This window comes from Gorilla gorilla, chromosome 13, assembly GCF_029281585.2.
Source record: "Gorilla gorilla gorilla isolate KB3781 chromosome 13, NHGRI_mGorGor1-v2.1_pri, whole genome shotgun sequence".
NCBI classification, from domain to species: Eukaryota; Metazoa; Chordata; class Mammalia; order Primates; family Hominidae; genus Gorilla; species Gorilla gorilla.
In genome coordinates, this window is record NC_073237.2 from 117,353,962 (window position 1) to 117,381,655 (window position 27,694).

Sequence of the window (27,694 nt, forward strand, 5' to 3'; positions counted from 1 at the left end):
TTTTTGTTTTGTTTTGTTTTGTTTTTTGAGACAGAGTCTCACTCTGTCACCCGGGCTGGAGTGCAGTAGCGCGATCTTGGCTCACTGTAACCCTTGCCTCCTGGGTTTAAGTGATTCTCCTGCCTCAGCCTCCTGAGTAGCTGGGACTACAGGCACATGCCACTACGCCCAGCTAATTTTTGTATTTTTCGTAGAGACGGGGTTTCACCATGTTGGCCAGGATGGTCTCGATCTCTTGACCTCATGATCTGCCCGCCTTGTCCTCCCAAAGTACTGGGATTACAGGCGTGAGCCACCACGCCCAGCTGGTATTTTTTGAAAATAGACTGCCATATGGACTCTTAATTAATTCAGACTATCTTTCCCTCAAATCATCAGAATTTTGGAAGATATGTTTCATTGAATAAATACTTACTGAGCATCTACTATGTGCCAGGTAGGTACCAGGCACTAGGGATACTTAGGACTTCCCACATGGAGCTTACATTCCAGTGGGGGAGATACACAATAGTGGAATAAAAAAGAACATTAGTAATCACGCTGAGGAGAAAAGAAACGATATGAGGTGTTGGGAGGGGAGTGGCTTGCAATTTTAGACATTATGATATAGCAGAGGCCTCCCCGAGGTGACATTTGGTAAAGACCTGAGGGAAATATGAGAGCCAGTCATGCTGATACCTAAGGAGGAGTATTCCAGACTGAGAAAACAGTGCAAAGGCCCTGAGGTGGAAGCATGCCTGGTGTATTTGAGGAAGGCTAGTGGGGCTGAGTTGGAGGGAGAGAGAGTATGGGAGATAAAGTAGGAGACACGAGGTGGAGCCAGATCATATAGAGCTTTGTGAATCACAATAAAAGGTTTGGTTTTTACTCTGGGTAAGATGGGAAGCTGCTAAATGGTTTTGAGTGGCATGATCTAACATATGTTTTAACAGGGTCACTTCGGTTGCTATGTTGAGTATATACTGAAGAGGATCAAGGGCTGAACCCAGAAGACTAAGGGAGACTAGTGCAAGAATCCAGGTGGGAGAGGAAGGTGTCTTGGAACAGGATAGTGTGGTGGAGGTGGTGAGAAGTAGTCAAATTAAGGATATATTTTGAATCCATATCTGCTGGATCAGATGTGAATGGTAAGAGAAAGAGAGGAGTGAAGGATGACGAGGCTTTTAGCCTGAGCAACTGGAGGAATGGAGTTTCCATTATGGTTATTATTCTTTAGTTAATTAACCACTATATGAAAATGCAACTCAAAATCTTCTACTTACCAAGTGCTAGCACTTCCACCCTTCCACACACTGTAAGAGTAGTCAGCATTTCTGTAGGACATAATGTTCAACATCCCTAAGAAGCACAAGAAAAAGAACACGGTGCTTAACAGACCTCCGTTTCTACTCAAAGAACACTGTATCAGGCCCTGAGAATGGTAAGCTTCCTTTGGTGTTGGGCAGCAAGCACATGCTCTGTGGCCAGCATTGAACTTCTCAAAGGAAGTATATGAATTGCTCAAATTGGGAATTATCAAGTAGAACATTCTGATCTCATTCAAAAAGGAAGGAAGTGTTCTGTAGTTTGGAATGCAAGTGCCTTGCCTCTCATTCAGGCATTTTGGTAAGTTGAGCCAAAATGCTACAGAAATAATATTTATTTATATAGTAGAGTCCATCTCATGATTTTTTTGCTAAAATTCTCTTACAAAGTTTTCTATAATTCACAACTTAAATATTAGTTTAATAAAAATATTAGTTTAGAATCACCCAATTTTTATGTGAAATACTTTTTTTTTTACCTTCTTTTAATTTTTTCTTCAGTTTCTGCTTTTCAATTAATGGGTCAGAATGAAAAATGTTCCAATGATTTCCTGTTTCCAGGTAGTGAAAAACATAGAATACTGGGACAACGCTCATCAGCTCCGCCTCTGCACTCCCTTTGGGGAGGTGGGTTAGGATATTGATGCCTTCCTGACTTAGAACTGCAGACAAGATCTCACCTACAAGCAGTCCTGAAACAAAAAAGATCAAAGTAGACACATTGCTTTTTATTAACTTCTAACAGTATGTTCTCAAGAGAGAAGAACAACCATCTAGAGATGGTTCTTCCCTTTTTATCTAGGCAGTTGACTTGCTTCTCAGAAACGGGGTGAGAAAAAAAGATCCGGTTAGGAACATGAATTTGAAAGAAACAAAAAAAAAAAGACTTTAAAAATCACTAAAATATGGTGGTAGGTAATGTAATACAGTGGACTGATTGCTGCAAGAGAACATGGCAAATTAGTTGCCATTCAACCTGTTAGCTTTAGACATTATAAACCATATTTACCAATCCCTTCCAGGAAGCAAAGCAAAGAGCCTGAATAGGGAGTGCTGACATGACTCTGTCTATAACTCACTGTGCAACCTTGGACATGCCACTTTCTTTTATATCCAACAACAGGGTTGCACATGATCAAAAAGATCCTTTCCAGTACTAACATTTTGTGATTCTAGGGTTTCATCTGAGATAAAATGTAGTCAGGACATTCTATCATTCGGTAATATGTTATTGAATTGTAAAGCCTGGAGACTAAGGAAAACCTAGTCACTTGTGCAAATATCACTTCTGCAAATGTATGCGAGGGGAGGAGAATCCCTGCTATGGTTTGAATGTATATGTCTCTCCAAAATTCATACACTGAAGCCTAATCACCAAGGTGATAGTATTAGAAGGTGGGGCTTTTTGAGAGGTGATTAGGTTATGATGGCTCCACCCTAATGAGTGGGATTAATAATCTTACAGACGAGGTATGAGGAAGTTCTTCACCCCTTTTTGCCCTTTTGCCTTTCCACTTTCTGCCACAGGAGGATACAGCAACATATGTCCTCATGGAAACAGAGAGCAGCCCTTGCCAAACACCCAATCTCTTGGTGCCTTGATCTTGGACTTCCCAGCCTCCTGAACTGTGAGAAATAAATTTTTATTATTTATAAATTTTGTTATTTTGTTATGGCAGCATAAATGGACTAAGACAACCCTTCTGGGACCAGTACTTCAGCAGAGCAGTGCTGTTCTCTCTAGGCCATGTGCAGGCCATAGGCCTTCTCTTCTCTAGAGACATCTTTGAGCCAATGACAGTCCCTACCTTCCATTGGAGGAGAATGAATCTCCATGTAAATCAGGCCGTTGGAAGAAGATAGTGGGAAAAGTGATTAAAGGTTTGAAAGTGGGGGTGGGTAGGGGTGGAGCACTCCTAAAGGTAGATTTGTGTGTGCTACTGAACACGGAAGTGGAGAAACAGAATAATCATGAGGATATTTGATTTTTGTTTGAAGCACCAAGTGAAATGAGAAATAAAAATGGCATTTGTTAATTTACCTTTTACACTCAAAATCCTTTTGATTTCTGTTTTGGGGACCAAATCTAATGGTATCCTGTATGGGAACTCCTTTCGTCTGCTAATGGTACCTGTAATTTAGAAAATTTGGATTTATACAGAGTTTCCAGGGGAAGACTATTTGCAGATTATTTATAATGTATCTACTTCCAAAGAATATTTCAAAATAAAAGACTTATAATTAGACTATTAAAATTTTAAAAGAAAGTTAAAAATCATCAAGGACTTTAATCAAACCCTAGGCTTGTATAATCTTATTAAATAAAGCATTACATTTGGCTGTAAGCTTCCTGGTCATTATAAGATGTGAAATAAATAGGTTATATAAATCTTATTCACCAGCAAAATATAGCATGCCAGCTTGCCCAAAGACAGAAAATTGTTCCTGGAACTGAAAGCTAAGAATAACTAACATGTAATTTCTTAATCAACTATATATTGAACATTAGCTCCACAGGGAAGTATGATCTGAAATTCTTTCCACCTTCCCTTCCCAGTCTAGTTTTGATACTTTTTAATCTATGGGCAAAACAACAGAGTTTTGGCATACTGGTATCAGATAATTTTTCTACTGTGATCACTGGTTTATGTCCAAAAAAAGGTAACATTGATCATTCTACTGATAGAGTACCAAGCATGCTACTAAGTTCTTTAAATGAATTATTGCATTGGATTATCACAACAGTCCTCTATGTTAGGTCTATTTTCATTAGTTTAATTTTACAGATGATGAAATTGAGGCTTAGAAAGTAATGTGTTCAAGGTCCCAGAAACAATACAAGTGGAGCTGCAATCTGAACTCCAGAAGTTTTGCTGCAGAGCCCACACTAGTCACCACAAAGAGAATCCACCTCCCATTGTCCTGCTAAGAAAGCGCTCTGGGGGGCAGGAATCATTTCTCATTCCAGCTGTAGTCCTGGCACTTAGCACAGACCCTGGCATATGGAAGATGCTAAAGAAAAATGAGTCACATTTTGCAATTTAATGGACAAGCCACATGGCTTTCCTAAAAATGCAGGAACATTCCTCATAAAACTTCTTTCTTCATTAACCCTTGATAAATGCAGAGGATATATCAAAATAAAACTCAGAGAAGACATTTAAGAGGTTTGCAGTTTGAGTGAAAGAGCATGAAGTTCAAAAAGAGCTTAGTATGTATGTGACGCTGGGCAAGATACAACCCTTCTTAGCCTCAATTTGTTCATCAGTTAAATGGAGATAACAACATTTTCCTCAAAGGATTTTTGTGGGATAAAAATAATATAGACAAAGAGCCTGGCATACAATTCATGCTCAATATATGATACTTATTACAGACAGCCTTGAGATTATCTAGATTTGCTCCTTCACCATTTTCTCCATTGAAACCTGCTCTTGACTATTTCAATTCCATTGGCAACTCTACTACCAGGTGGAAAAGGTAAAGAGAAAGTTAAAACTAAGAGAAGTTAATTTTACTCCTCGTCAGTGATCACGGTAAAAGACTCATCAAGACATCACATAAAAAGGCAGGTTCCAGACAGATTAAAACATTTTAAATTCAAATCTATAAATTAACAGAATAAAATATCCAGCAATGTCTTTGTGAACTAAGAGTAGAGAAAGACCTCTTAAAGATTACCTCAAAAATATATAACCATAAGATGAAATTATGATGGATTTGACTACCTCAGAATAAATAATTCCTTTTCAAACCCATGAAGGCTTGTTGTTGCTCAAAGAGGTACATCAGAGACAAAATCAAGAAGAAATTTTAAGAAGATAACCCAAATAGAAAATTTAAAAACGTGCAAAAGATATGAATAGGCAATTGACAGATGGGAAACCCAAATGGACAAGTATATGAAGAAATGCTTAAAATCATTAGTAACCAGAAGAATCCAAATTAAAACAATAAGGAGACAGTGCTTTATACCCATTAAAAATGCCACATTTTAGAGAGACAAGTGTTGGTGAGGTTGTGGAGAGACGAGAACCCTCGTGCACTGCTAATGGAAGTATAACCATTCTGAAGGGCAATATGACAGGACTAAATGGCATTAAATATGTATATATCCTTTGACCCAGCTCCTGGATATATGGTCCAGGTAAATGCTAACATGGATTTTTCAAGGGAAATATATTGTATATACAGTGATGGATAAAATGGTGAGGGAACATGCTCTGAAATTCTATGTAAGAAAAATGAATTAAGTATACCTATAACAATAGAGTTATATATATATATATTTTTGAGACGGAGTCTCGCTCTGTCGCCCAGGCTGGAGTGCAGTGGCGTGATCTCGGCTCACTGCAAGCTCCGCCTCCCGGGTTCACGCCCTTCTCCTGCCTCAGCCTCCCGAGTAGCTGGGACTACAGGCGCCCGCCACCATGCCCGGCTAATTTTTTGTATTTTTAGTGGAGACGGGGTTTCACCGTTTTAGCCAGGATGGTCTCGATCTCCTGACCTCGTGATCCGCCTGCCTCAGCCTCCCAAAGTGCTGGGATTACAGGCGTGAGCCACCGCGCCCGGCCGAGATATTTCTTTAAAACTAAGCCTTGAGTGTAACAACTTAAGACAGAATAGGATCTATAGCACAATGTTACATATACATAGATTAAAAAGGTACATACATACAAAACAACATTACCTTTCTATTCAAAAGTATATAGCAAACACATTTGAGTGGGTACATTTGGAGGAAGGGGAATGGGAATGGGGTCCGGGATGAAGGAAAAAATAAAACGAGAGGGGCCTGCCTAAACCAATGAGGATGGTGTGTCAGGAAATGAGGGAGTGAGAAACTTAACCCTCTGCATTTGAGATATGAGACGAGTTGGGAGAAAAGGGCTTATCAGGGACAGAAAGCAGAAACTAAAGACTAGAGCTAGTCTTAAGCATTGAGTCTCTGTGTTTAGTCTTTTTTTAAGCTGGTGTCACACAATTTTAATTACTATATACTGTTTGTTCTCCCTCATTGATATATTTTTTCAGATTTCCTTTAACATTATAGTCCATTCATTCTTCCAAACACTTTTTAGCATTTTTTTTAACTGAACCCTGTAAAGTATCATAGTTGTATAGCGATTTCAATATATAAATATCAGAAGTAGGCCAGGCACAGTGGCTCACGCCTGTAGTCCCAGCATTTTGGGAGTCCAAGGCTGGTGGGTCACTTGAGGTAAGGAGTCCCAGACCAGCCTTGCCAACATGGTAAAACCCCGTCTCTACTAAAAATATAAAAATTGGCCAGGGATGGTGGTGAGCGCTTGTAATCCCAGCTATTCCAGAGGCTGAGGCAGGAGAATCGCTTGAAATCAGGAGGTGGAGGTTGCAGTGAGCTGACATGGCGCCACTGCACTCCAGCCTGGGCAACAGAGCGAGACCCTGTCCCCCCGCCCCACAAAAAAATAATAAAAATTAGAAGTATTTAATAAAATAACTGAAATAAGCTGAACAGAATTTTTATCTTTTCCCTCTTTAGCTCTGTAGAAATCAGGAAAGCTGCCTAAATCCAAGTTGCCTAAAATGTTAAGGGAAAAAAGTCATATGAGAAGATTGGAAAGAGGCATAGATTTTTGTTTTAACCCAGATTTTCTCTACAGAGATTTATTCCCAGATAAAAGATTGTTCCTATTCTGTGGCCTTGATGTTCACACCTAGGATGAGTAAGGCAAGACTGCTCTGGAAAATTGTTTGCAATAATGTCAGCAGAAGAAGCATCTGTGGTGAAAAAAAAAAAAAAAAGAAAGAGAAGCCAAGGACACAGTGGCTTTTGAGGCTTGATATAATTGCATGAGGCTAAAACCCTTGAAACTTGTAATATCTCTACCCATAGATCATTCACAATGAGCAGGCAAGGAGGAGGTCTGTGTGAAGAAAAAATTGGAGAAACAAGTAAGCATGTGGACACATGTACATAGATGGATTTTACTTTTTATTACTCTACTGAAATAACACTCCTCAGTTCATGACACTCAGCTGAATTAAAGTGTAAAGGGTATTAATTCTTTGCTTTCCCAGAGGAAATGACACTGATGATAGTGATCATGATCTGTTAAGTAAATTTTTTCCCCATTGTTATATCACTGAAATAAAACAAAAATTATTGATACAACGTTAAGATAAATTGTAAGCATTTAATAAGAACTGCAGTAATCTGTCTTCTTTAGTTGAAAAGAGAATGGTTAACTGGCCACATCCTAAATTTCATAAATACATGTATATGTATTTAGGCCTTGATTAAGTACTCAAATGTTTGCAAAATTCTAGCTTTGAGAAGATTTGGAATATCTCAATTGAAGGAAAAGTAGGGAAGCAGGAGCAATGAGGAATGGGTTTGTTAAGTGATTAATTAGCATTATTATGTTTTCAAATAATGCATGTTAATTATGTAAATGACTTTTTCTTAGGTGTTCTTTGGACTGTTGGCTCAATAATAATATATTATAAATTATTATTGTGATGGATAGACAATGAATAATATATGAGGGAAGTCATGCAATTGTTACTATTTCAAGGCCTTGCATTCAAAATTAATGGAATTATTATTGTTGTGTCTCAGTCATTCAGATTATAGTAGTTGTACTATAATGCTATCAAGAAAGATAGTGATCTAAGAAGTGGATACTTTTTTTTTTGACACAGTCTTGCTCTGTCGCCCAGGCTGGAGTGCAGTGGCACGATCTCAGCTCACTGTAACCTCCACCTCCCAGGTTCAAGCGATTTTCCTGCCTCAGCTTCCCAAATAGCTGGGACTATGGGTGCCCACCACCATGCCCAGCTAATTTTTGTATTTTTAGTAGAGGTAGGGTTTCACTAATGTTGGCCAGGCTGGTCTCGAACTCCTGACCTCAAATGATCCACCCACCTCAGCCTCCCTGGCCAGAAGTGGATACTACTGATTCTAGACAATTCACATTCTGAAAAATAGTGTTTTAAGTTACATAAACACTTTAACTTCTAAAGCAAAAGATAACATATAAAATAAAAAATCATTTTGCCTACCATAAATACCCCTAGGATCCAAAGTAACACCAGAATAGCTTTCCCTTTTGACACCTTCTGGCTAAAATAAAGGCAGAAAACATTCAGTTAAAAACATAAGTTTATATAACCTGAATTCCCTGGATCAACTTTTCTGGACCACTTTTCAAACTAAAAAATTATTTTTCTTGGAAAAGGCAAACTATGTATAAAGACTTACATGGATATAAGCAGCAATAAGATTTTATGGCTATTTGCATATTGACCAGAGCAAACGCTTAAAAAGAAGTTATTTATAAGCCAGATAATTGTTCTAAGTGCTTTATATGTATTAACTCATTTAACCTCTAAAAACCTCTATGAGGTTGGTGCTGTTATTACTCCCATTCGACAGATGAGGAGACTGACACACATGGAAATCAAGTAACACTGTCACACTGCTAGGAGGTGATGGAGCCAAGATTCAAGGCCCAGCAGCCTTGCTCCAGAGACGGCATGGAACCACAGCGCAAGGATGCATGGGAATGTGCTTTGCGCAAAATAAGTCGGTACATGTTTACTGAAGTGAATTTCATAGCTGAAAACAGAGAGTGAAGAGCCAGGAAATCCAGTCTGTCATTAATTGGCCATATGACCCTTAGCAAGAATCTTAGTCCTTTAAAAGTACTATTATTTTTAATTGGTAAATCATACTTATATAAAATATTAAAATTATATAAAAATATTAAAATTACATAAAAATATTAATGTTAATAACGTGAATACAATTAACAGACTGTGGGTAAATTGTACTTAACAAATGATGCTTTTCTTCTTTTTTGGGCCTGTTTATTTGTTTATACAATGGAAAGTTTTCTAGACTGCAAGTTCTTTAAATTCAAGGGCCATGTCTTATTTATTGTTTTATCTCCAGTTCCTTGCATAATGTCTGGCACATAGATTTCAAGACACATTTTCTGAATGTATTAAGGGGGAAAAAAAGCCTGTGTACCAACTGTACCTGTATACCAAAAAAAGACGCGTACCAATTGTTAAAATTAGATATCTCTGGGTATGGGAATTACTGATGATTTTTATTTATCTGTCGTTTTTCAGTAATTTATATTTTCTACAAAACAAATGTTATTGTTTTATTAAAAACTTTTAAGCACAATTTCAGACTTATAGAAAAATTGCAAGAATAGTACAAAAAAAATCTAGAATAACCTCCATCCAGTTTCCTTAATGCTTAATGTTTTGTTAAATTTACACTATTGTTTCTCTCCCCCCCTTTCTGTGTCTCTCTTTTGCAATAATTTAAGCATAAGTTATTGAAGCATGTTTTTCTTACCACCACTCGTAATGTTTTTACTAAGATTTCTTTTCCAAATGAAGTCTCCAGTGAAAAATTGATGTTGTGAAGGCCAATTTCCAGAGGAAGCACAGTGAATGTCACCAAGTGACTGGAGGAGCCCTCTACTTTCTGGCGCACACATTTGGAGGACTTTGTGCCCTGATGATCAATGACTGGGCTTTCCGAGGTGCAGATTCCCTCCACAGCAGACATTTTAACACAGAACTGAAATACAAGTGAAGAATTATATCAAAATACATTTTTTTTTTTTGAGACAGAGTCTTGCTCTGTCGCCCAGGCTGGAGTGCAGCGGCATGATCTCAGCTCACTGCAACCTCCGCCTCCCGGATTCAAGCAATTCTCCTGCCTCAGCCTCCTGAGTAGCTGGGATTACAGGCATGCGCCACCACACCCAGCTAATTTTTGTATTTTTAGTAGAGGCACGGTTTCTCCATGTTGGCCAGGCTGATCTCGAACTCCTGATCTCAGGTGATCCGCCCACCTCAGCCTCCCAAAGTGCTGGAATTACAGGCATGATGCTGTAATCCGTGCCCAGACTCGAAATACTTTATCTCTAAAAAAGTTGACCTTGATTATGCTTGTCTGGACACAAACTCTCCACTTTAACAATGTTAAAATAATCCCTTAGATTCTAAGGCGCAGAAGAAAGTTCATTTCAGATTTCATAACATAGACACACAAGTTGCTGTAGAGTTTAGCAACGCAAAGAGATGTCTAGGAAAGTCAACACTGTCTCAGAAACATCTTACCTTTCTTAGACTGTTACGTACTAAATTGGGTACAGCGCTCATGCTGTTGTGATAGCATTTATTACCCTGTCTCTTTACATGTTTGTGTTTCAGATAGTGGGAGCCTTAGGCTCAGGTCCTTTTTTATTTTCATCTTATTCATTTTTGTATCTTTTAGCTCAGCCTCTGGTATTCAGTAAATGATGGGTTTCATCAAAGACTGAAAATTCCCTATATCGGCATTCAAGGCCCTGCCCATTATGTCCCCAGCTTACTTTTCTAATTTTATCAACTTCCCATTTGTACCCCATTTTACAACCAAACTCTGGCTCCAGAAAGACCTGGATTCAATTTTTGGCATTCCTCTTATTAACTGGTGATGGAAACTGGTTGCATGAACTCTCTAATCCTCCATTTTCTCATCTTTGTAATGGGAATAATAATAGTGCCCACTGACTTCTGACTCAAATAGTGAACATTTTTCATCTTCCCTCCAAATTCTGGTGAACTGATAGAATTGAGAACTATACCCAAAATAATAAATCCATAAAATCCAGAATAAGTCAAGCAGGTAAACAAAAGAGAGCACCAGCTATTCAACCACTAATTTTGAGGAATTTCTTGAAAATAGAAAGTTCCTTTTCCCTCTTAACTATCTTCTTGGGAGACAACCACCAGGGTGGGAGAAGCCAGAGCAAAAGACTATTGGATCACCTGCGGCCAATGATTTCCTTAGAACAGTAGGGGAGGGTGGGGAAGGATAGATATAGAAGAGTCATTTAATACAATTCAGCATAATTGCATTACAAAAACTCTTAGTAAATTGAGACTAAAAGGAACTTTTGAAACTGATAGAAAATATAAAAAAAAAGTGGTTCTGGTTTCAGTAATAGCCAAATAGCTTATATTGGGCAACCTTTCTGTAAAAATAACCACAAACTCTAGACAAGATACATATTAAAACAAACAAACTGACTGCAGATACTAGAGAGTGGGAGGGAAAGTGACACTTGGGAGAAGGGAATGACACTGAATAAGTGTCCCGCTTTTTATAGCTTTACCCTGAGGGCAGGTCCCATTGGTGCCTTGGAGTGGCTAAAACCCCAGTAGAACCTGACATCATACTGGTTTAGGAACTAGAGGACAAAGTAGGGAATAGTTACCATAGCTGAATAGTGAAGGAACTTCAAGTTCTGTGTATAATCCTTGCTCAAACCTGGCTGACCCTTGACCTATGCACAGCACAGATTTCTAGCATCCGGCTAAGGCTAAAAATACTGAACTGAGATTTCAGAGTTTGGAACTGAATCCAGCCAACTGCCTGCTAACACACACACACAAAAAATCTTCAGAGGAATGTAATAGAATCCAGAGTCTTTATAATATTTTTATTAATAAAGTCCAAGGTTCAATCCAAAATTACTAGATAAAAAGAAATAGGAAAGTGTAACCCACACTCAGGAGGAAAGGTAATTAACAGGAACTAAGCCCAGAATATCACAGATGTACTTGTTTCTTATTTTGATATGATGGAAATGCACTGAAAATTTAAAGATTAAATAAAATATGGCAGTATAGTGATACGCATGACACTTTAAAATGCTGTCAAGTTGGCTGGGCATGGTGGTGTGTGCCTGTAATCCCAGCTACTTGGGAGGCTGAGGCAGGAGAATCGCTTGAACCTGGCAGGCGGAGCTTGCAGTGAGCCGAGATCTTCCCATTGCACTCCAACCTGGGCAACAGGGCGAGACTCTGTCTCAAAAAAAAAAAAAAAATGCTGTCAAGTTATATATAATCGTGTTCTTGCAAAGGACATACAAAAGAGATGGCAGGCTAGATTTGGCCCATGGTCCATAAATTGCTGACCCTTGATTTAGTTCATAAAGCAAAAGGATAAAGAGATGTAAAAGATTCAATATGGCAAGTCAATTTCCCTTATATTAATTCATAAATTCAGGACAATATGAAAACCCTATTATAATTTTAAAAGGAGAATTCAACAAACTAATTCCAAAGTTTATCTGGCAGAGTAAATGTGTAAGAATAACAACATCAAAAACGTTTGAAAAATAAGAATACCAGAGAGTACTTGCTTAATAGATATACAATATAACCACAAACCTATGGTACTTTAAATCAGTGTGATACTGATATAAACAAAACAGAGGAGAGAATCTATAAATAGATCCACATATATGGAAATTCAATATATATGGGGGCAAGATGACATTTTAAATCAGTTGGAAAAGCATGAATTCCTTAACAAATACTGCTGGATCATCTGGCTATTTGAGATTAGATCCTTATTTCAGATAAAAAAATCTAAATGCTCACAAAAAACTATAAAAGTACTATAGAAAATATAGAAAAAACAGTTCTTTAGAAAAACATTTTATTTTAGGTTCAGGGGCACATGTGCAGGTCTGTTGTATAGGTAAATGGCGTGTCGCAGGGGTTTGGTGTGCAGATTCTTTCATCATTCAGGTAATAAGCATAGTACCTAATAGGTCATTTTTTGATCTTTACCCTTCTCTCACCCTCCACCCTCAAGCAGGCCCTGGTGTCTGTTGTTCCCTTCTTTGTGTCCATATATACTCAATGTTTAGCTCCCACTTGTAAGTGAGAACATGCAGTATTTTGTAGAAAAACGTTTTTAAAACTTGCAGTGAGAAAAGATTTCCAAAAACACAAAACTCAAATGACATAAAGGAAAAGATCTACAGATTTTATAACATACAAATTAAAAACACTAATAACAAAGTTAAAGACAAGTAGCAGATTAAATACCAGCAACATTTATAATCAATAAAGAATTTATAGCTCTAACATACAAAGTGCTCCTGTAAACAATAATAAGTACATTTGTTGAGTACTCACTATGGGCCAAGTACTATATTTACATGAATTAGCTCATTTATCTTCAACTATGAAATAGATACTATTAGCATCCCATTTGTCAGATGAGGAAACTAAGCAAGAAGAAGCTAGGTAACTTACCCCAGAAAAAAGGAACTCAATGGAAAGCAAAAGAAAGGATATTAAAGTAGTATATATGATATCATAGAAAACATGAAAGAAGAAATACAAATGGCCAACAGACAAATGAAATGAGGTTCAACATTGCTAGTAATCAGGGTAGTGAAGTAGAAACATCAGTGACATATGACTTGTGTCTGTCAACTTGGCAAAAATTTTATGTGTATTAACAAACAATATATAGCGCGGTCTTTCATGTTTTTAAATATTATGTAGTTGTATTCATTGTGTATACATATTATTCTGCAATTTGCTTTTTTCAGCAATGTTACATTTTTGAGCTTTAATCAAAATGATGCATGTAGTTATCTAGTCCATTCATTTCAATTTCTGTATAAGTGTTCATTGTATGAATAAAAGAAAAAATGTTTATTCCCCCAAATTATAAGAATGTGAGGGATCAAGGCTACCTGCATACACTTGGTAAGAATGTCAATTGATGTAATCCTTTTGGAAGATAATTATGGCAATATTTATTATCAGAAGGTAAAATGTCCATGCCCTTTAGCCCAGTTAGTTCACTCCAAGACAAAACATCTATCCTACAGAAATATACATGTAGGAAGATATGTATGCATAAATGGAGACTTTGCAAAATCAGTTATAATAGTGAAAACCTGTAAACAACCCAAATGTCTTTAATAGAAACATGGTTCAACAAATTATAGCATACCCACCACGTGAATTACTGTGCAGCCATTAAAGTAATGAAGTAAATCTGTATATACTGATATGAAAGGATGTCTCTGATAATATTATTGGTGGAAACACAAATTGCTGAGGCAGTGTATATATATATATATACACATACATGTATATATATATGTATATATACATGTGTATATATATGTATATATATATATATACATACCTACACAAACTGATTTTATATGTCTAAGACTAGGTGAGCAGAGGAGCCCTTGCTGATCTCAATCCTACAGTTGAGCAGAGTTTGGCTGTGGCCTCTGTGCCTTACCCATCTGTTATGGCCACCTACTTATGTGTCTATCTCAAATTACAATTTACATGGTTTAAGAGTGACACCTCCTTAATCATCTACCAAAATCCTTTGGTAGCCAAGATCAGTGTGAGTTATAAAATTATGCTGAGTCTGTTTTGATGAGATGGTCTGACTGTCTTAGTATCTCAGTTTCCAAGCCTCAAGCCCATCTTGAATCGGGATTTTGAGACATGAAAACCACTACAGGAACCTGATGGAGAAATGGCCTTTGGTATCTCTATCTGAGTTATGATTATCTTAAATTCATGAAGCATTTTGTCTACAGAAAAGCTAGTGGGTTTGAAAGAAATAATGTAAAGGCAACTTTACAGCTTCTTAATCGAGGTCCTTCTCCAACTCTTCACGTTGTATTTAGGGTGGTGGGGATGGAGCCAAATGAGGGAGGGCAATTCCACAGGGCTGAAGATGGTGGCATGATTCATAGGATTTATGCAAACCCTGTGAGTAAATTCTAAGGAACAGAAATGAGCAACATTTTGATTTTATTTCTGTAAAAATAAGATAATACTGGCCGGGAACAGTGGCTCCTGCCTGTAATTTCAGCACTTTGGGAGGCCAAGGTGGGCAGATCACAAGGTCAGGAGTTCGAGACCAGCCTGGACCACATGGTGAAACCCTGTCTCTACTAAAATTGCAAAAATTAGCCAGGCGAGCTGGCACATGCTTGTAATCCCAGCTACTCAGGAGGCTGAGGCAGGAGAATCACTTGAACTTGGGAAGCGGAGGCTGCAGTGAACCGAGATCGTGCCATTGCACTCCAGCCTGGGTGACAGAGCAAGACTCTGTCTCAAAAAAAGAAAAAAAAAAAAGATAATACCATCAGTATGGTAAATTCTGATTACTTAAGTTTATTCCCCATTTACATCCTGTGGCCAAGTAAAATTTGTGTGTGCATTCTCTGACATTTAGCGTTACCTGATGAAACAAGTTTATATGGAAAAGTTCATTTTTACTGAAAATTAAAATTGTGAAAAAAAGAGTGACATTTCTTAACATGATTTGGATTGAAAAATGAAATTGGCATTTCTATGACAAAGAGTAAGTCTGATTTTCACTGATTATTTTATCAATGAGGACTGATTTTTCCAGTTAGATTATATGACAAACATATTACATAAATTGAATAAGCTAAATGTGAAGCTCCAAGATATAAGATTAAAATATATTGATAAAGGGGTAATAAAATTGACAATATTTTTATTTTATCAACCTTCCTGATAAAATTGGGTTGAACAGCAATGCCTACCTCTATAAAAATGAAAAATAAGAATAGAATTTATGCCAAACCCTCTCTCATTTCTAACAATAAATAACATTTATCCATAACTATTAAGCCAATTGAGAGAAAAACTTCATTTATCTAATGAGAAGATAATTTTTTTTTTTTGAGACGGAGTGTCGCTCTGTCGCCCAGGCTGGAGTGTAGTGGCGCGATCTCGGCTCACTGCAAGCTCCGCCTCCCGGGTTCACGCCATTCTCCTGCCTCTGTCTCCCGAGTAGCTGGGACTACAGGCGCCCGCCACCAAGCCCGGCTAACTTTTTTGTAGTTTTAGTAGAGATGGGGTTTCACCGTGTTTGCCAGGATGGTGTCGATCGCCTAACCTCGTGATCCACCCGCCCTCGGCCGCCCAAAGTGCTGAGATTACAGGCCTGAGCCACCGCTCCTGGCCGAGAAGAGAATTTTTAAATAAAATTTTATTTTTACATTTAATAACTTTAGAAATATGTTATTTTATCAATAGTATACTAATAATAATATTTGTAATGATACCTAAATCCACATATCATTTGATACTTGGAATTTTACAATCATGAAATTTTAAGATATTTCATTTTCAATGTATGTGCATATTTTTGTTCATTAAAGTATAATAAGGTGATCAACAGAAAAAATTCATGCATAAAATATATAACATTAGGGGAGTAAAATGGAAATACGAATTCATTGAGGAAAAGGAATGATATGTAATCTGTTGCTAAGAGCTTATTCGAGCCCAGGAGCAGTGGCTCACGCTTGTAATCCCAGCACTTTGGGAAGCTGAGGCAGGTGGGTCACTTGAGGTCAGGAGTTCGAGACCAGCCTGGCCAGCATGGCGAAACCTGTCTCTACTAAAAATACAAAAATTAGCCAAGCATGGTGGCGTGTACCTGTAATCCTCGCTACTCAGGAGGCTGAGTCATGAGAATTGCTTGAACAGGGGAGGAGGAGTTTGCAGTGAGCCGAGATTGCACCACTGCACTCCAGCCTGGGCAATAGAGCAAGACCCCATCTTGAAAAAAAAAGCTTATTTGAGCATTTAAAAAATTGATTGCTATGGTATTTGGAGTCTGCTATACATAAGTTTGATAAAACAGTTTTATTTTAAGATACCAATATTTAAATATTTTAAAAGTAATAGATTGCCATCTTTTAAAAAATGTATGATAAAAATTTTAGATGCCAATTTTAAAATGTGTCAGAGGGCAGAGCGAGACTCCGTCTTAAAAAAAAAAAGTGTCAGAGGGGTACATAGTTTTTCCAAAACAAGAGGGTATGTAAGCAAAATTTTAGGAAACCACTGAAATTCTAATCTCTAAGAATAAAGTTAGTGTTTTTAAAAAATATAGCTAGAATTTTGGAACACATTGAATTCTCATGCAAAGTTTTGTGACTGCGATTTTCAAGTCAAATCAGTCAGCCTATTATATAATTCTCTTTAGGGGTGTGCTGGCAAAGAGAAGATAAATGGTGGGTCCGATCATGGTTGGAATTGTGTCCTGGAGTGAGATAGGATCCAGGGAGTTGGCGTAATTTTAGTCAGTGTGGTTTTAATGATGGCTGGTGAATTCTAATCTGAACAAGGAGTAAAGTAAAAAGAGCAGGGAAGTAATGGACAATAAAAGGGATTGAGTCAACGGACTGAAGGTTTCAGTGATGCTACTGACCCAGAGCTATGGAAGTAATCTGGTTAATGAGTTAGGAGGACAGGAAGGAGGTTGTCACTGGATGGTGAGATGTGAATGTCTGAAATCAAGATTTCAGAGAGGATGATAAGATCTATAAAGTGAAGATGAGTATGAATGGCTAAAATGGAGGAAAGGGTTGTTAGAATCAAGGAAATCAAGGAACTCTGAGTATAGGCAAATAAAGGAACTAAAGATGAATTCATCCTTCTCTGGACTTCCACAGCACATGGATTATCTTGTGCAATTTATTCTTTCAATTGAAGTTACATGAATACCTACTTGTCCTTCCTCCTTCCTTCATCCCTTTAATTCACATCCCTACACATATAGTACAATGCTCTTTTTAAGTGTTTGGTTTCTATTGCTGAACTGAGTTGAACTTTTACTTTTTTGTGTATGGTAATTCCACTAATAGAATTCTCAGAAAACCAGAGAATGTTTCCTTTATCCCACAAATATTAACACCTACTTACCTGCATCCCAGAAGTCCTATAGTTGTAAACAGTTCCTTTCAATTGGATCTGTTCTCCTCGTACAACAGAATATGGTATATTCATTTCCAGGAAGACATCTTTGAACACCTTTGCCTTGACAGTATCAGCAACACATATACCTTCAGCCCAAAGTGGAAGCAAAGTAGAATCATATTAGGAAATTCCTATAATGTTTTATTGGTATTAAAATTTCTCACATTTACTTTACTTCAAGGAAAAATAATATTAGATCATGTTTTTCTCTGAACTCTCAACTCATGTCCTTGAATTTTCTATTCATTGATCTTAATTTCAATAATAATTAGTATTAACAAAAAACTTCATTTATTCAACAAATAGTTAATTCTATTTAAGGCATGAGAATGTTTATCAACTAACACACCAAATCTTTTTAGATATTCATTATTGGCTCCATTTTTAATGAATATAAAATTTTGATTGTGGAAACCAAGATTTTAAAACAAAAGTAGCAAACAAACAAACAAAACCATTCCTGAAGCTATTTGGAAAGCATCTGCACTTAATCATCATAAAGATCAGCCCAAGAGAGGTCATTTATTTGTTTCTAACTCTACACAAGCTCCCAGTCAGTGAGAAAAGTGAAGGAAAATAAAGACTTGAGGCTGGGTGCAGTGGCTCAAGCTGTAATCCCAGCACTTTGGAAGGTGGAGGTGGGAAGGTTGCTTGAAACTAGGAGTTTGAGACCAGCTTGGACAACATAGCGAGACCCCTTCTTCATTTACAAAAAAAGGAAAAAGAAAAAAAAGAGAGGAGTGAAAGGAGAAATCAGTATGTTCAAAGATGTGGGTATATCCAAGTCTTTTGGTAATACATAAAAAAAGAATATTTTTTAAAAATTGCTACCATTTAAGTCCTGGGTAAACTAAATAGATACTAACAAAGAATTACATCTTGCTAATCAAATCACTATTTAAATGCATATATCACTTAAACCTGCTTACCACTGTTTGAAATGCCAACACCTTGAATTTCCCAGGTGGTTAGAGAATCAGGTAGGGCAAACTGCAACTGTTTTCTGGAAGTTAAAATGTTGATATTCAAATACAGTGGAATATTGATTAACCCAACTTAACAGAGACATCCATTAACAGAATTTTTGCTTCAAACTACTTTAGAGAAAGAAAAAAATTCACGAGATGAAATCACATCATTAAGGAAAACCTCATCAAGAAAAATATATTCAGTAACTCTCTTATATATTGCATGTTTTTAGACATTGCACCTCTATGATGAGAATTCAAGTTCAGAAGAATGCCTTTGAAACATTGCAAAATCCAAGCACACAAACAAAGAAAAAGATATGTTTGTTGTGAGTATATTCTAAAATAGGGAAGCAAAGTGATGCATGTTAGCACTGCTCAAAACAAAGTTGACATAACTAAAAACTGCTGATTATGATTAAGCTTGTATATTTATTTACAGCTATTGTCTACCAACTTTGTATCAGGTATAGTGCTGAGTACTGAGTAAACAGCACTGATAAGATACAGTCCTGCTCTCAGGCAGTTTACAATCTAGTGGAAGAAATAGTTAAGTAAATAAATTACACTGCACTGTAATAATTGTACCAATAAGGCATTATAAGAGTTCAGAGGCAGTGTGCGTTCCTTCAGCACATTTATTTTCAGTATCCTAGGCCAAGTCCTGGATATAAAACAGTAATCTGAATTTAGTTCATGTCCTTGAGGTATTTACATTTTAATGTGGAAGACAGAAAAGTAAACAAGTCATTATAATACAATATGATACACACAACAGGGTTAATTGAGGGTGCAATTAATCCAATCACTGGTAGTGTGGGGAGCAGTGGCCAGAAGGTTTACTAGAAGACATGCTAGCTAATGGGTAATGTCAGATGAAATGGACAACAATTGTGTGGAAGAAGGATTAGAGAAGACAAGGGTAGAAACAAGGAGATGCGTGAGGAGACAACTGCAGGGCTTTGAACTCATTCCTTGCCTTCTCATTGGAAAACCAGTGCTTTAAGCCCATCTAAGAAGAGTATGGCTCGAGGACTCAGCCCATCACTGTTTTCAGTGGTATAGAGGAAGTGTTTCCTTAAAATGTGTTGAATAAAAAACTTTAAAAAGAAAACTTTTCTTCCTGTTTATTAATGTTTGTTTTATAGTACAGACATTTTAGGATAAAAATAGTGGCTTAATATAGTGTATCGCACAGAGTTGTGTGTAGTAAATGCATACTGAACAAATAAAATTAAATGGAATAGCACCCTTCTTCATTCTGACCTGGAGCCAATCACCAGTACGATGTATATTAAAAAAATAAAAATTTAAAAAAGCAAAGCAAAACAAAACAAAATTTGATCAAATTGCAGGATCATCTTAACTCCTATACAAGCTATTGGGAAATGGGTAGTTTCTAGATGTTTGGCCATAATACTTGCATTATCCACATTTCTTTCAAGGAAACATGAAAGAAGTATAATACCTTCTGGGAACAAGATGAACTTCCCACAACCAGCTTTCTGGAAAATAACTCCGAATTTCTGGCTTGCTTACTGGTAACAGGGTCTTCATGTCTGGACAAAAAAATCATATTCAATTATGGAAAAACAATATAAATTCTACTTATAGGTGAATTTTAAAATATGGCCATTAATCTATAACTTAAGCATTTTCTGAAAGGTAAATAAAACATTTTGTTTAATGCTTCCAAAATAGAACTATAGGCAGGGTGCAGTGGCTCATGCCTGTAATCCCAGCACTTTGGGAGGCCGAGGTGGGCAGATCACCTGAGGTCAGGAATTCGAGACCAGCCTGGCCAACATGTTGAAACCCCGTCTCTACTAAAAACACAAAAATTAGCTGGGCATGGTGGCGGGTGTCTATAGTCCCAGCTACTCAGGAGGCTGAGGCACAAGAATCACTTGAACCTGGGAGGTAGAGGTTGCAGTGAGCCGAGATTGCACCACTGCACTCCAGCCTGGGTAACAGAGACTCTGTCACAAACAAACAAACAAACTATAAAGGCCTTAGGATTTTTCCACTAATAGCATTGGCAAAACAAAGCATTAAATATCTTTAATGATTTTTTTCTTAAATTGCTAAATGTTTAGTATTCCTGAGATTATACAAGGTATCGATCAGTCTATAAAGTTATTTGCACTTATATAATTGTAATAATTGTGTTTATATTAGAAAAAAAGGAGGCTTTATATGGTTCTCTGCCTTCTTTAACTTGGTAATTTGTTTATATTTACTTTAATAAAAATGGACTGAACTTCTGTTTTCATCTAAGATGCCTTAATAGAAAACAAAACATGATATGCAAAATAACAGTTTTCAGACATTAGAGCATAAGCAAGACTGTGATCTCTAAGAGAAAGGAAACAATTAGGTGAAACCTAAAATTGCCCCAGCTTACTGCCTAGAGGCAGTTTACAGACTAGGGCAGGGAGAGGAATACAAGCAGAGCCTGATGATTTTGAAGACTTGTGGCAACACTGATGGGAGTTTTGCAAGGCCAACTTGTCTGGAATGAGGGAGAGTTCCAGGAAGGAGGGGGCTGCAGAGAGAGACTTCTATCCAGCTGAAGCCAAACCAGATGATTATAGTTGAAAAATTGAAAAATGAAAAAATATATGAGAGGGGAGAGCAAGATGGCTGAATAGAAGCCTACACCATTTGTCTTTCCTGTTGGTACACTAAATTTTAACAACTAACTACACACAAAAAGCACCATCAAGAGAACCGAAAATCAGGTGAGCAATCACAGTACCTGGTTTTGACTTTACATCACTGAAAGAGACATTGAAGAGGGCAGGAAAGATAGTCTTGAAGCACCGATGCCACTCCTCCCACATCCCCTAGCAGTGACTGTGCAGCATGGAGAATCTCTGTGTTGGGAGAGGGAGAGTGCAGTCATTCTGTGGCTTTGCATTGAACTCAGTGTTGCACTGTCACGGTGGAAAGCAGAACCAGGCTGTACTCAGCTGGTGTCTGCCCATGGAGGGAGCATTTGGACTGGCCCTAGCCAGAGGGGAATCGCTCATCCCAGTGGTTGGAGCTTGAGTTCCAGCAAGCCTCCCCACCATGGGCTGGAGTGCTCTAGGGCCCTAGGTTAACTTGAGGGGCAGTCTAGGCCACAAGGACTGCAATTTCTAGGCAAGTCCTAGTGCACTGGAAGTCCTAGCCAGAACAATTAGACAAGAGAAGGAAATAAAGGTCATCCAAACTAGAAAGCAAGAAGTCAAGTTATCCTTGTATGCAAATGATATGATCATATATTTGGAAAAACCTGAGGACTCCACCAAAAAACTATTAGAACTGCTAAATGAATTCAATAAAGTTGCAGGATATAAAATCAACATACAAAAATCAGTAGCATTTCTATATGTCAATAATGAACAATGTGAAAAAGAAATTTAAAAAGTAATACCATTTACAATAGCCACAAATAAAATTAAATACCTAGGAATTAACTTAACCAAAGAAGTAAAAGATTTCTACAATGAAAACTATAAAACACCAATGAAAGAAATTCAAGAGGACACTCAAAAAAATGGAAAGTTATTCCATATTCATGGATTGGAAGAATCAATATTGTTAAAATGTCCTTAATACCCAAAGCAATCTACTGATTCAATGCAATCTCTATGAAAACACCAATAACATTCTTTGCAGAAATAGAAAAAAAATCCTAAAATTCATATGGAACTACAAAAGACCAGAATAGCTAAAGCAATCCCGAGCAAAAAGAAAAAAACTGGAGGAATCACATTACCTGACTTCAAATTATACTACAGAGCTATAGTAACCAAAACAGCATGGTAGTGGCATAAAAGCAGACATATAGACCTATGGAACAGAATAGAAAACCCAGACAAATCCACACACCTATAGTGAACTCATTTTTGACAAAGGTGCCAAGAACATACATTGGAGGAAGGACAGTCTCTTCAATTAATGGTGCTGGGAAAACTGGTTATCCCATTCATGCAGAAGAATGAAACGTGACCCTTATCTCTTGCCATATACAAAACTCAAATAAAAATTGATTAAAGATTTAACTCTAAGACCTCAAACTATAAAACTGCTATAGGAAAACACTGGGAAAACTCTCTAGGACATTGGTCTGGGCAAAAGTTTCTTGAGTAATACCCCACTACACAGACAACCAAAGCCAAAATGGACAAATGGGATCACATCAAGTTAAAGAGCTTCTGTACAGCAAAGGAATCAATAAAGTAAGCAGACAACCTACAGAATGGGAGAAAATACTTGCAGCTACCCACCTGACAAGAGATTAATAACAAGAATATATAAGGAGTTCAAACAACTCTACAGGAAAAAATGTAATAATCCCACTTAAAAATGGGCAAAAGATTTGAATAGACATTTCTCGAAAGAAGACATACAAATGGCAAAAAAGCATGTGAAAAGGTGCTGAACATCAGTAATCACCAGAGAAATGCAATCAAAGCTACAATGAAATATCATCTCATCTCAGTTAAAATGGCTTTTATTCAAAAGACAGGCAATAACAAATGCTGGAGCGGATGTGGAGAAAAGGGAACCCTTGTACACTGTTAGTGGGAATTTAAATTACTATAACCACTATGGAGAACAGTTTGGAGGTTCCTTAAAAAACAAAGAATAGAGCTACCATATGATCTGGCAATCCCACTGCTGGGTATATACCCAAAAGAAAGAAAATCAGTACATCGAAGAGATATCTGCACGCCCATGTTTGTTGCTGCACTGTTAAAAATAGTCAGGATTTGGAAGCAACCTAAATGTCCATCAACAGATGAATGGATAAAGAAAATGTGGTGCATATACACAATGGAGTACTACTCAGCCATGAAAAGAATGAGATCCTGTCATTTGCAGCAATATGGATGGAACTGGAGGTCATTATGTTAAGTGAAATAAGTCAGGCACAGAAAGACAAAATTCACATGTTCTCACTTATTTGTGGGTGCTAAAAATCAAAACAATTTAACTCATGGAGATATAGAGTAGAAGGCTGGGAAGGGTAGTAGGAGGATGAGGGGGATGTGGGGATGGTTTATGGGTACAAAAAATAGAAAGAATGAATAAGACTTAGTACTTGACAGCACAACAGGGTGACTACAGTCAATAATAATTTAATTGTACATTTAAAAATAACTAAAATAGTATAATTGGATTGTTTGTAAAACAAAGGAGAAATACCTCAGGGGATAGATACCCCATTTTCCATGATATGATTATTACTTATTGCATTCCTGTATCAAAGTATCTCGTGTACCCCGTAAATACTATTTACCCACATAAATTTAAAAATTAAAAAAAATTAAGAGAAAAAAAGCCAAATCCTCCCTCCAAAAAGAAAAACAACATATGGACTAGATTGTTTATTAAAATTCTGCTTATAATAAGCAAATATTATTAGCCAGGCATGGTGGCAGGTGCATGTAATCCCAGCTACTTGGGAGGCTGAGGCAGGAGAATTGCTTGAACCCGGGAGGCGGAGGTTGCAGTGAGCTGAGACTGCGCCATTGCACTCCAGCCTGGGCAACAAAAACAAAACTCTGTCTCTCAAACAAACAAACAAACAAACAAAGCAAAACAAATATTGGAAAACAATCTGAATCTTAGACACTGTACATCTCAATGAATATATTTCTACAAACATAAATTTTGTGGCCATTTACTAAAATTATGGTTATTAGATATTTCTTAACAATAGGGCTATGTTCTGAGAAATATGTTGTTAGATGATTTTGTTGTGTAACCATCATGGAGCGTACTTACACTAATCTAGACAGTATAACTTACTACAGATCTAGACTATAGAGTATAGCCTATTTCTCCTAGGCTACAAACCTGTACAGCATGCTACTGAACAGAATACTGCAGACAACTGTAATGCAATGATAAGTCTCTAAGCACATCTAAACACAGGAAAGGTACAGAAAAAATATGGTATTATAATCCTATAGGATCACCGTTGCACATGTGGTCCATCATTGATGAAAATGTCATTACTCAGCACACATAAGTATAAAACAGAAGCTGTCATTTTGCTTTTGCTTGTTTTGTTAAAGACTATACATAGGCTGGGCACAGTGGCTCACGCCTGTAATCTCAGCACTTTGGGAGGCCGAGGTGGACGGATCACCTGAGGTCAGGAGTTCGAGACCAGCCTGGCCAATATGGTGAAACCCTGTCCCTACTAAAAATACAAAAATTAACCAGGTGTGGTGGCAGGCGCCTTTAATCCCAGTTACTCAGGAGGCTGAGGCAGGAGAATCGCTTGAACCCAGAGGCAGAGGCTGCAGTAAGCCAAGATTGCACCACTGCACTCCAGCCTGGGTGACAGAGCCAGATTCCTACTCAAAAAAAAAAAAAAAAAAAAGGACTATATATAAAGTCCTAAAAGTTCTGAAAACATGTTAATGAGAGTTCTATAAATTCTGGAAACATGTATTGTGGTTGAAACTGAAATAAGACATCAGCTTTTATATAAGTACACTTAACCTTAGGCTAGATTTAGAAATATTCTCCTTTATTTCATCAATGTAGATATAGACAGAATTTTTAATGGTTGTAATATCACAAAAGCGTAGACTTGTAGAACTCACAGGCTTATTGGAGAGGATCTGGTCAAAGCTCCTTGCATGAGGCTCAGAGAGGATAAATAATCATTCCAGTTTATGGGATGACTTGGCTTTAAGGTTATGCCAGGTCTTAACTCTGGCCTAGTGTACTCTGCTCTGTACTATACCTCTTCTGATGCCCAAAAATGAAGGATTTTTTTTTCTTATGGACATTTACAAGTTATCTTTTCTACTTTCAATTCTAAATAGATCATGAAAACTGCCTTTCTTAGCAGCATAAAATTACACAAAATTCCCCATATTGAGCAGAATTCTGATAGAAAACGTCATACTTACGTAGCCTTCCCAATTGCATGTCTTTATGAGAGTTATTAGCACGGAGCTGGCTTGCGACGACACAACATTCAGTGAAAGCTTTGACGCATCTTGGCCCTATACTAATCCGTGCAGCTCGCTGCTCACAGGTTTCATCATTATTAACACAGGCTCCATCGTAACAACATTTCTTCACTACTGAATGTTTATATTTAGCAGCTGAAATGGTAATAATGCAAGTGCTCTTGATGACACAGAGTCATAACATCTCAGGCTTAGAAGGAATCTCAAGGGATACCTGGTTTCTGTGGCTATATGACCCCCCTACCCACAATAGTTATGGCTAGTTGACTGTCCAGACTCCCCTTGGAACTATTCTAAGAATGGGGAGAATGTGACCTTATCAAATGGTCCATTCCAGCTCACACTAAATGGTTAAAGGGTTTCCTGCAATTAAGCTAAATACTAACTCTTGAAACTGGAACTTTGGGTTCTGCTGAAAATATGCAGAAAAATATAGAAAAAGAATAGAAAATGTTTTTTAAGAAAATAAGTTAAATATCCAAGAAGCCTTCAAATATTTGAAGATGGCTATCATCACTATACAAATATTTCCTTCTTCAAGCTGAATATCCTATTTTTCAAAAACTTCTTATGTAACATGGTTTGTGGACTTCACCTAGTAGCATTATCCTTCATTGTAAGTGCTCAGATTAGTCAATGTCTCTCTTTTCATATCATTAGAACTTAGAATAAAGGTTAGAATTAAAATAACTCATATACAAATGGAAGAAACTATTATATTACCATAGGCATGATATTAGTTGAACTCAGTTTGCTGACTCCCAGTTTGATATTCTTTCTACAGTAACATGATGAATTATCATAACCATTTAAATAATTATTTTAAAATAATTCTCACAAGATGTATTTTCCAAAGAATAATGCTACTAACAGTTAAATATATGAAATAGAAGTAATAGACTTCTAGGTATAACCCCAAAATAGTCAAATCATGGATTTTGTCAGAATAAAATGGAAGGATATGATTTTAATTGCCAGATGAAGTTATCAGAGAGAAAATATTTATGACAAATAAAAGCTAATATTTTGGATTTTAGAGCTTGAAGTAATAAAGACCTATTTCCTTAGATTAAGGCTATGGCAAATGAACTACTAGACTTTATTTGGATTAATCTTTCTGAGAGAGATAAGCTAGACCTCCATACATATCTTTCTTTTCATTCATTCTATTTCAATTAGGGGAATTTATATAACATTTAATTTTGTCCAGTTTTTGAATGATATGACCATAACCTTTTTACAATCACATGAATCTTACAGTACCTATTTCTTCTATCGCCTTTTGCAGCGTTCTTCTTGGCCTGAGAATTTCTTTACAAGGTTCATCTGGTTTTTTTAAAAAAAGATAAAGAAGAAGGATTAAAAAGGAGATAAAATCTCAAAAAAAAATTCCATGAAACTATTTAAGTATTTAGAGCCTTCACAAGTCATTCATTAACAAATATTGAGGGGCTGCTTTGGATTAGGAACTGTGCACCATACTTCTTAATATGACTTGTTTTATCTTAGTGGAGTTCATGATCTAGTGTCATATCTTTTGACTTATTTTATCTGAATTTGGTTTTGAATCCTGCAGCCTCTCTGATCCACTGATTCCAGAGAAATACCTAAGCATTTAGAGTGAGTGATGCTTTTGTTGGGTATGCTATTTTTATTATTTGCTCTTTGTGCTATATTATTGCAAATATAACTATGAATACCATAGTATCAAGTATAATTATGAACAATTTTAAAACCATAGAAAGAAGATGATTAAGGTATGGTTACTATCCTTAAAGAGCTCCTGATGCAGTAGGTGAGC

The 27,694-nt window shown here is 37.0% G+C and overlaps 1 protein-coding gene across 6 annotated transcripts in view; it reads right to left on the reverse strand.

The window, feature by feature from the left end:
- The window catches only part of C5 (complement C5), a 122,052-nt gene that overhangs the window by 35,487 nt on the left and 58,871 nt on the right, over positions 1-27,694 (reverse strand). For 5 of the 6 annotated variants that reach the window (XM_055351822.2, XM_063697008.1, XM_055351823.2 and 2 more), the window contains 10 exons: positions 27,157-27,219; positions 25,831-26,028; positions 20,379-20,469; positions 18,872-18,945; positions 17,889-18,028; positions 9,661-9,888; positions 8,352-8,412; positions 3,346-3,435; positions 1,784-1,996; positions 1,263-1,338 (listed from right to left, as the gene is read on the reverse strand). In XM_055351822.2, the coding sequence (XP_055207797.2) occupies positions 1,263-1,338; positions 1,784-1,996; positions 3,346-3,435; positions 8,352-8,412; positions 9,661-9,888; positions 17,889-18,028; positions 18,872-18,945; positions 20,379-20,469; positions 25,831-26,028; positions 27,157-27,219 (1,234 nt within the window). Of the gene's footprint in view, positions 1-1,262; positions 1,339-1,783; positions 1,997-3,345; positions 3,436-8,351; positions 8,413-9,660; positions 9,889-11,797; positions 12,165-17,888; positions 18,029-18,871; positions 18,946-20,378; positions 20,470-25,830; positions 26,029-27,156; positions 27,220-27,694 lie in introns of those variants that run through there. The other variant, XM_031014845.3, reaches the window with a different exon arrangement.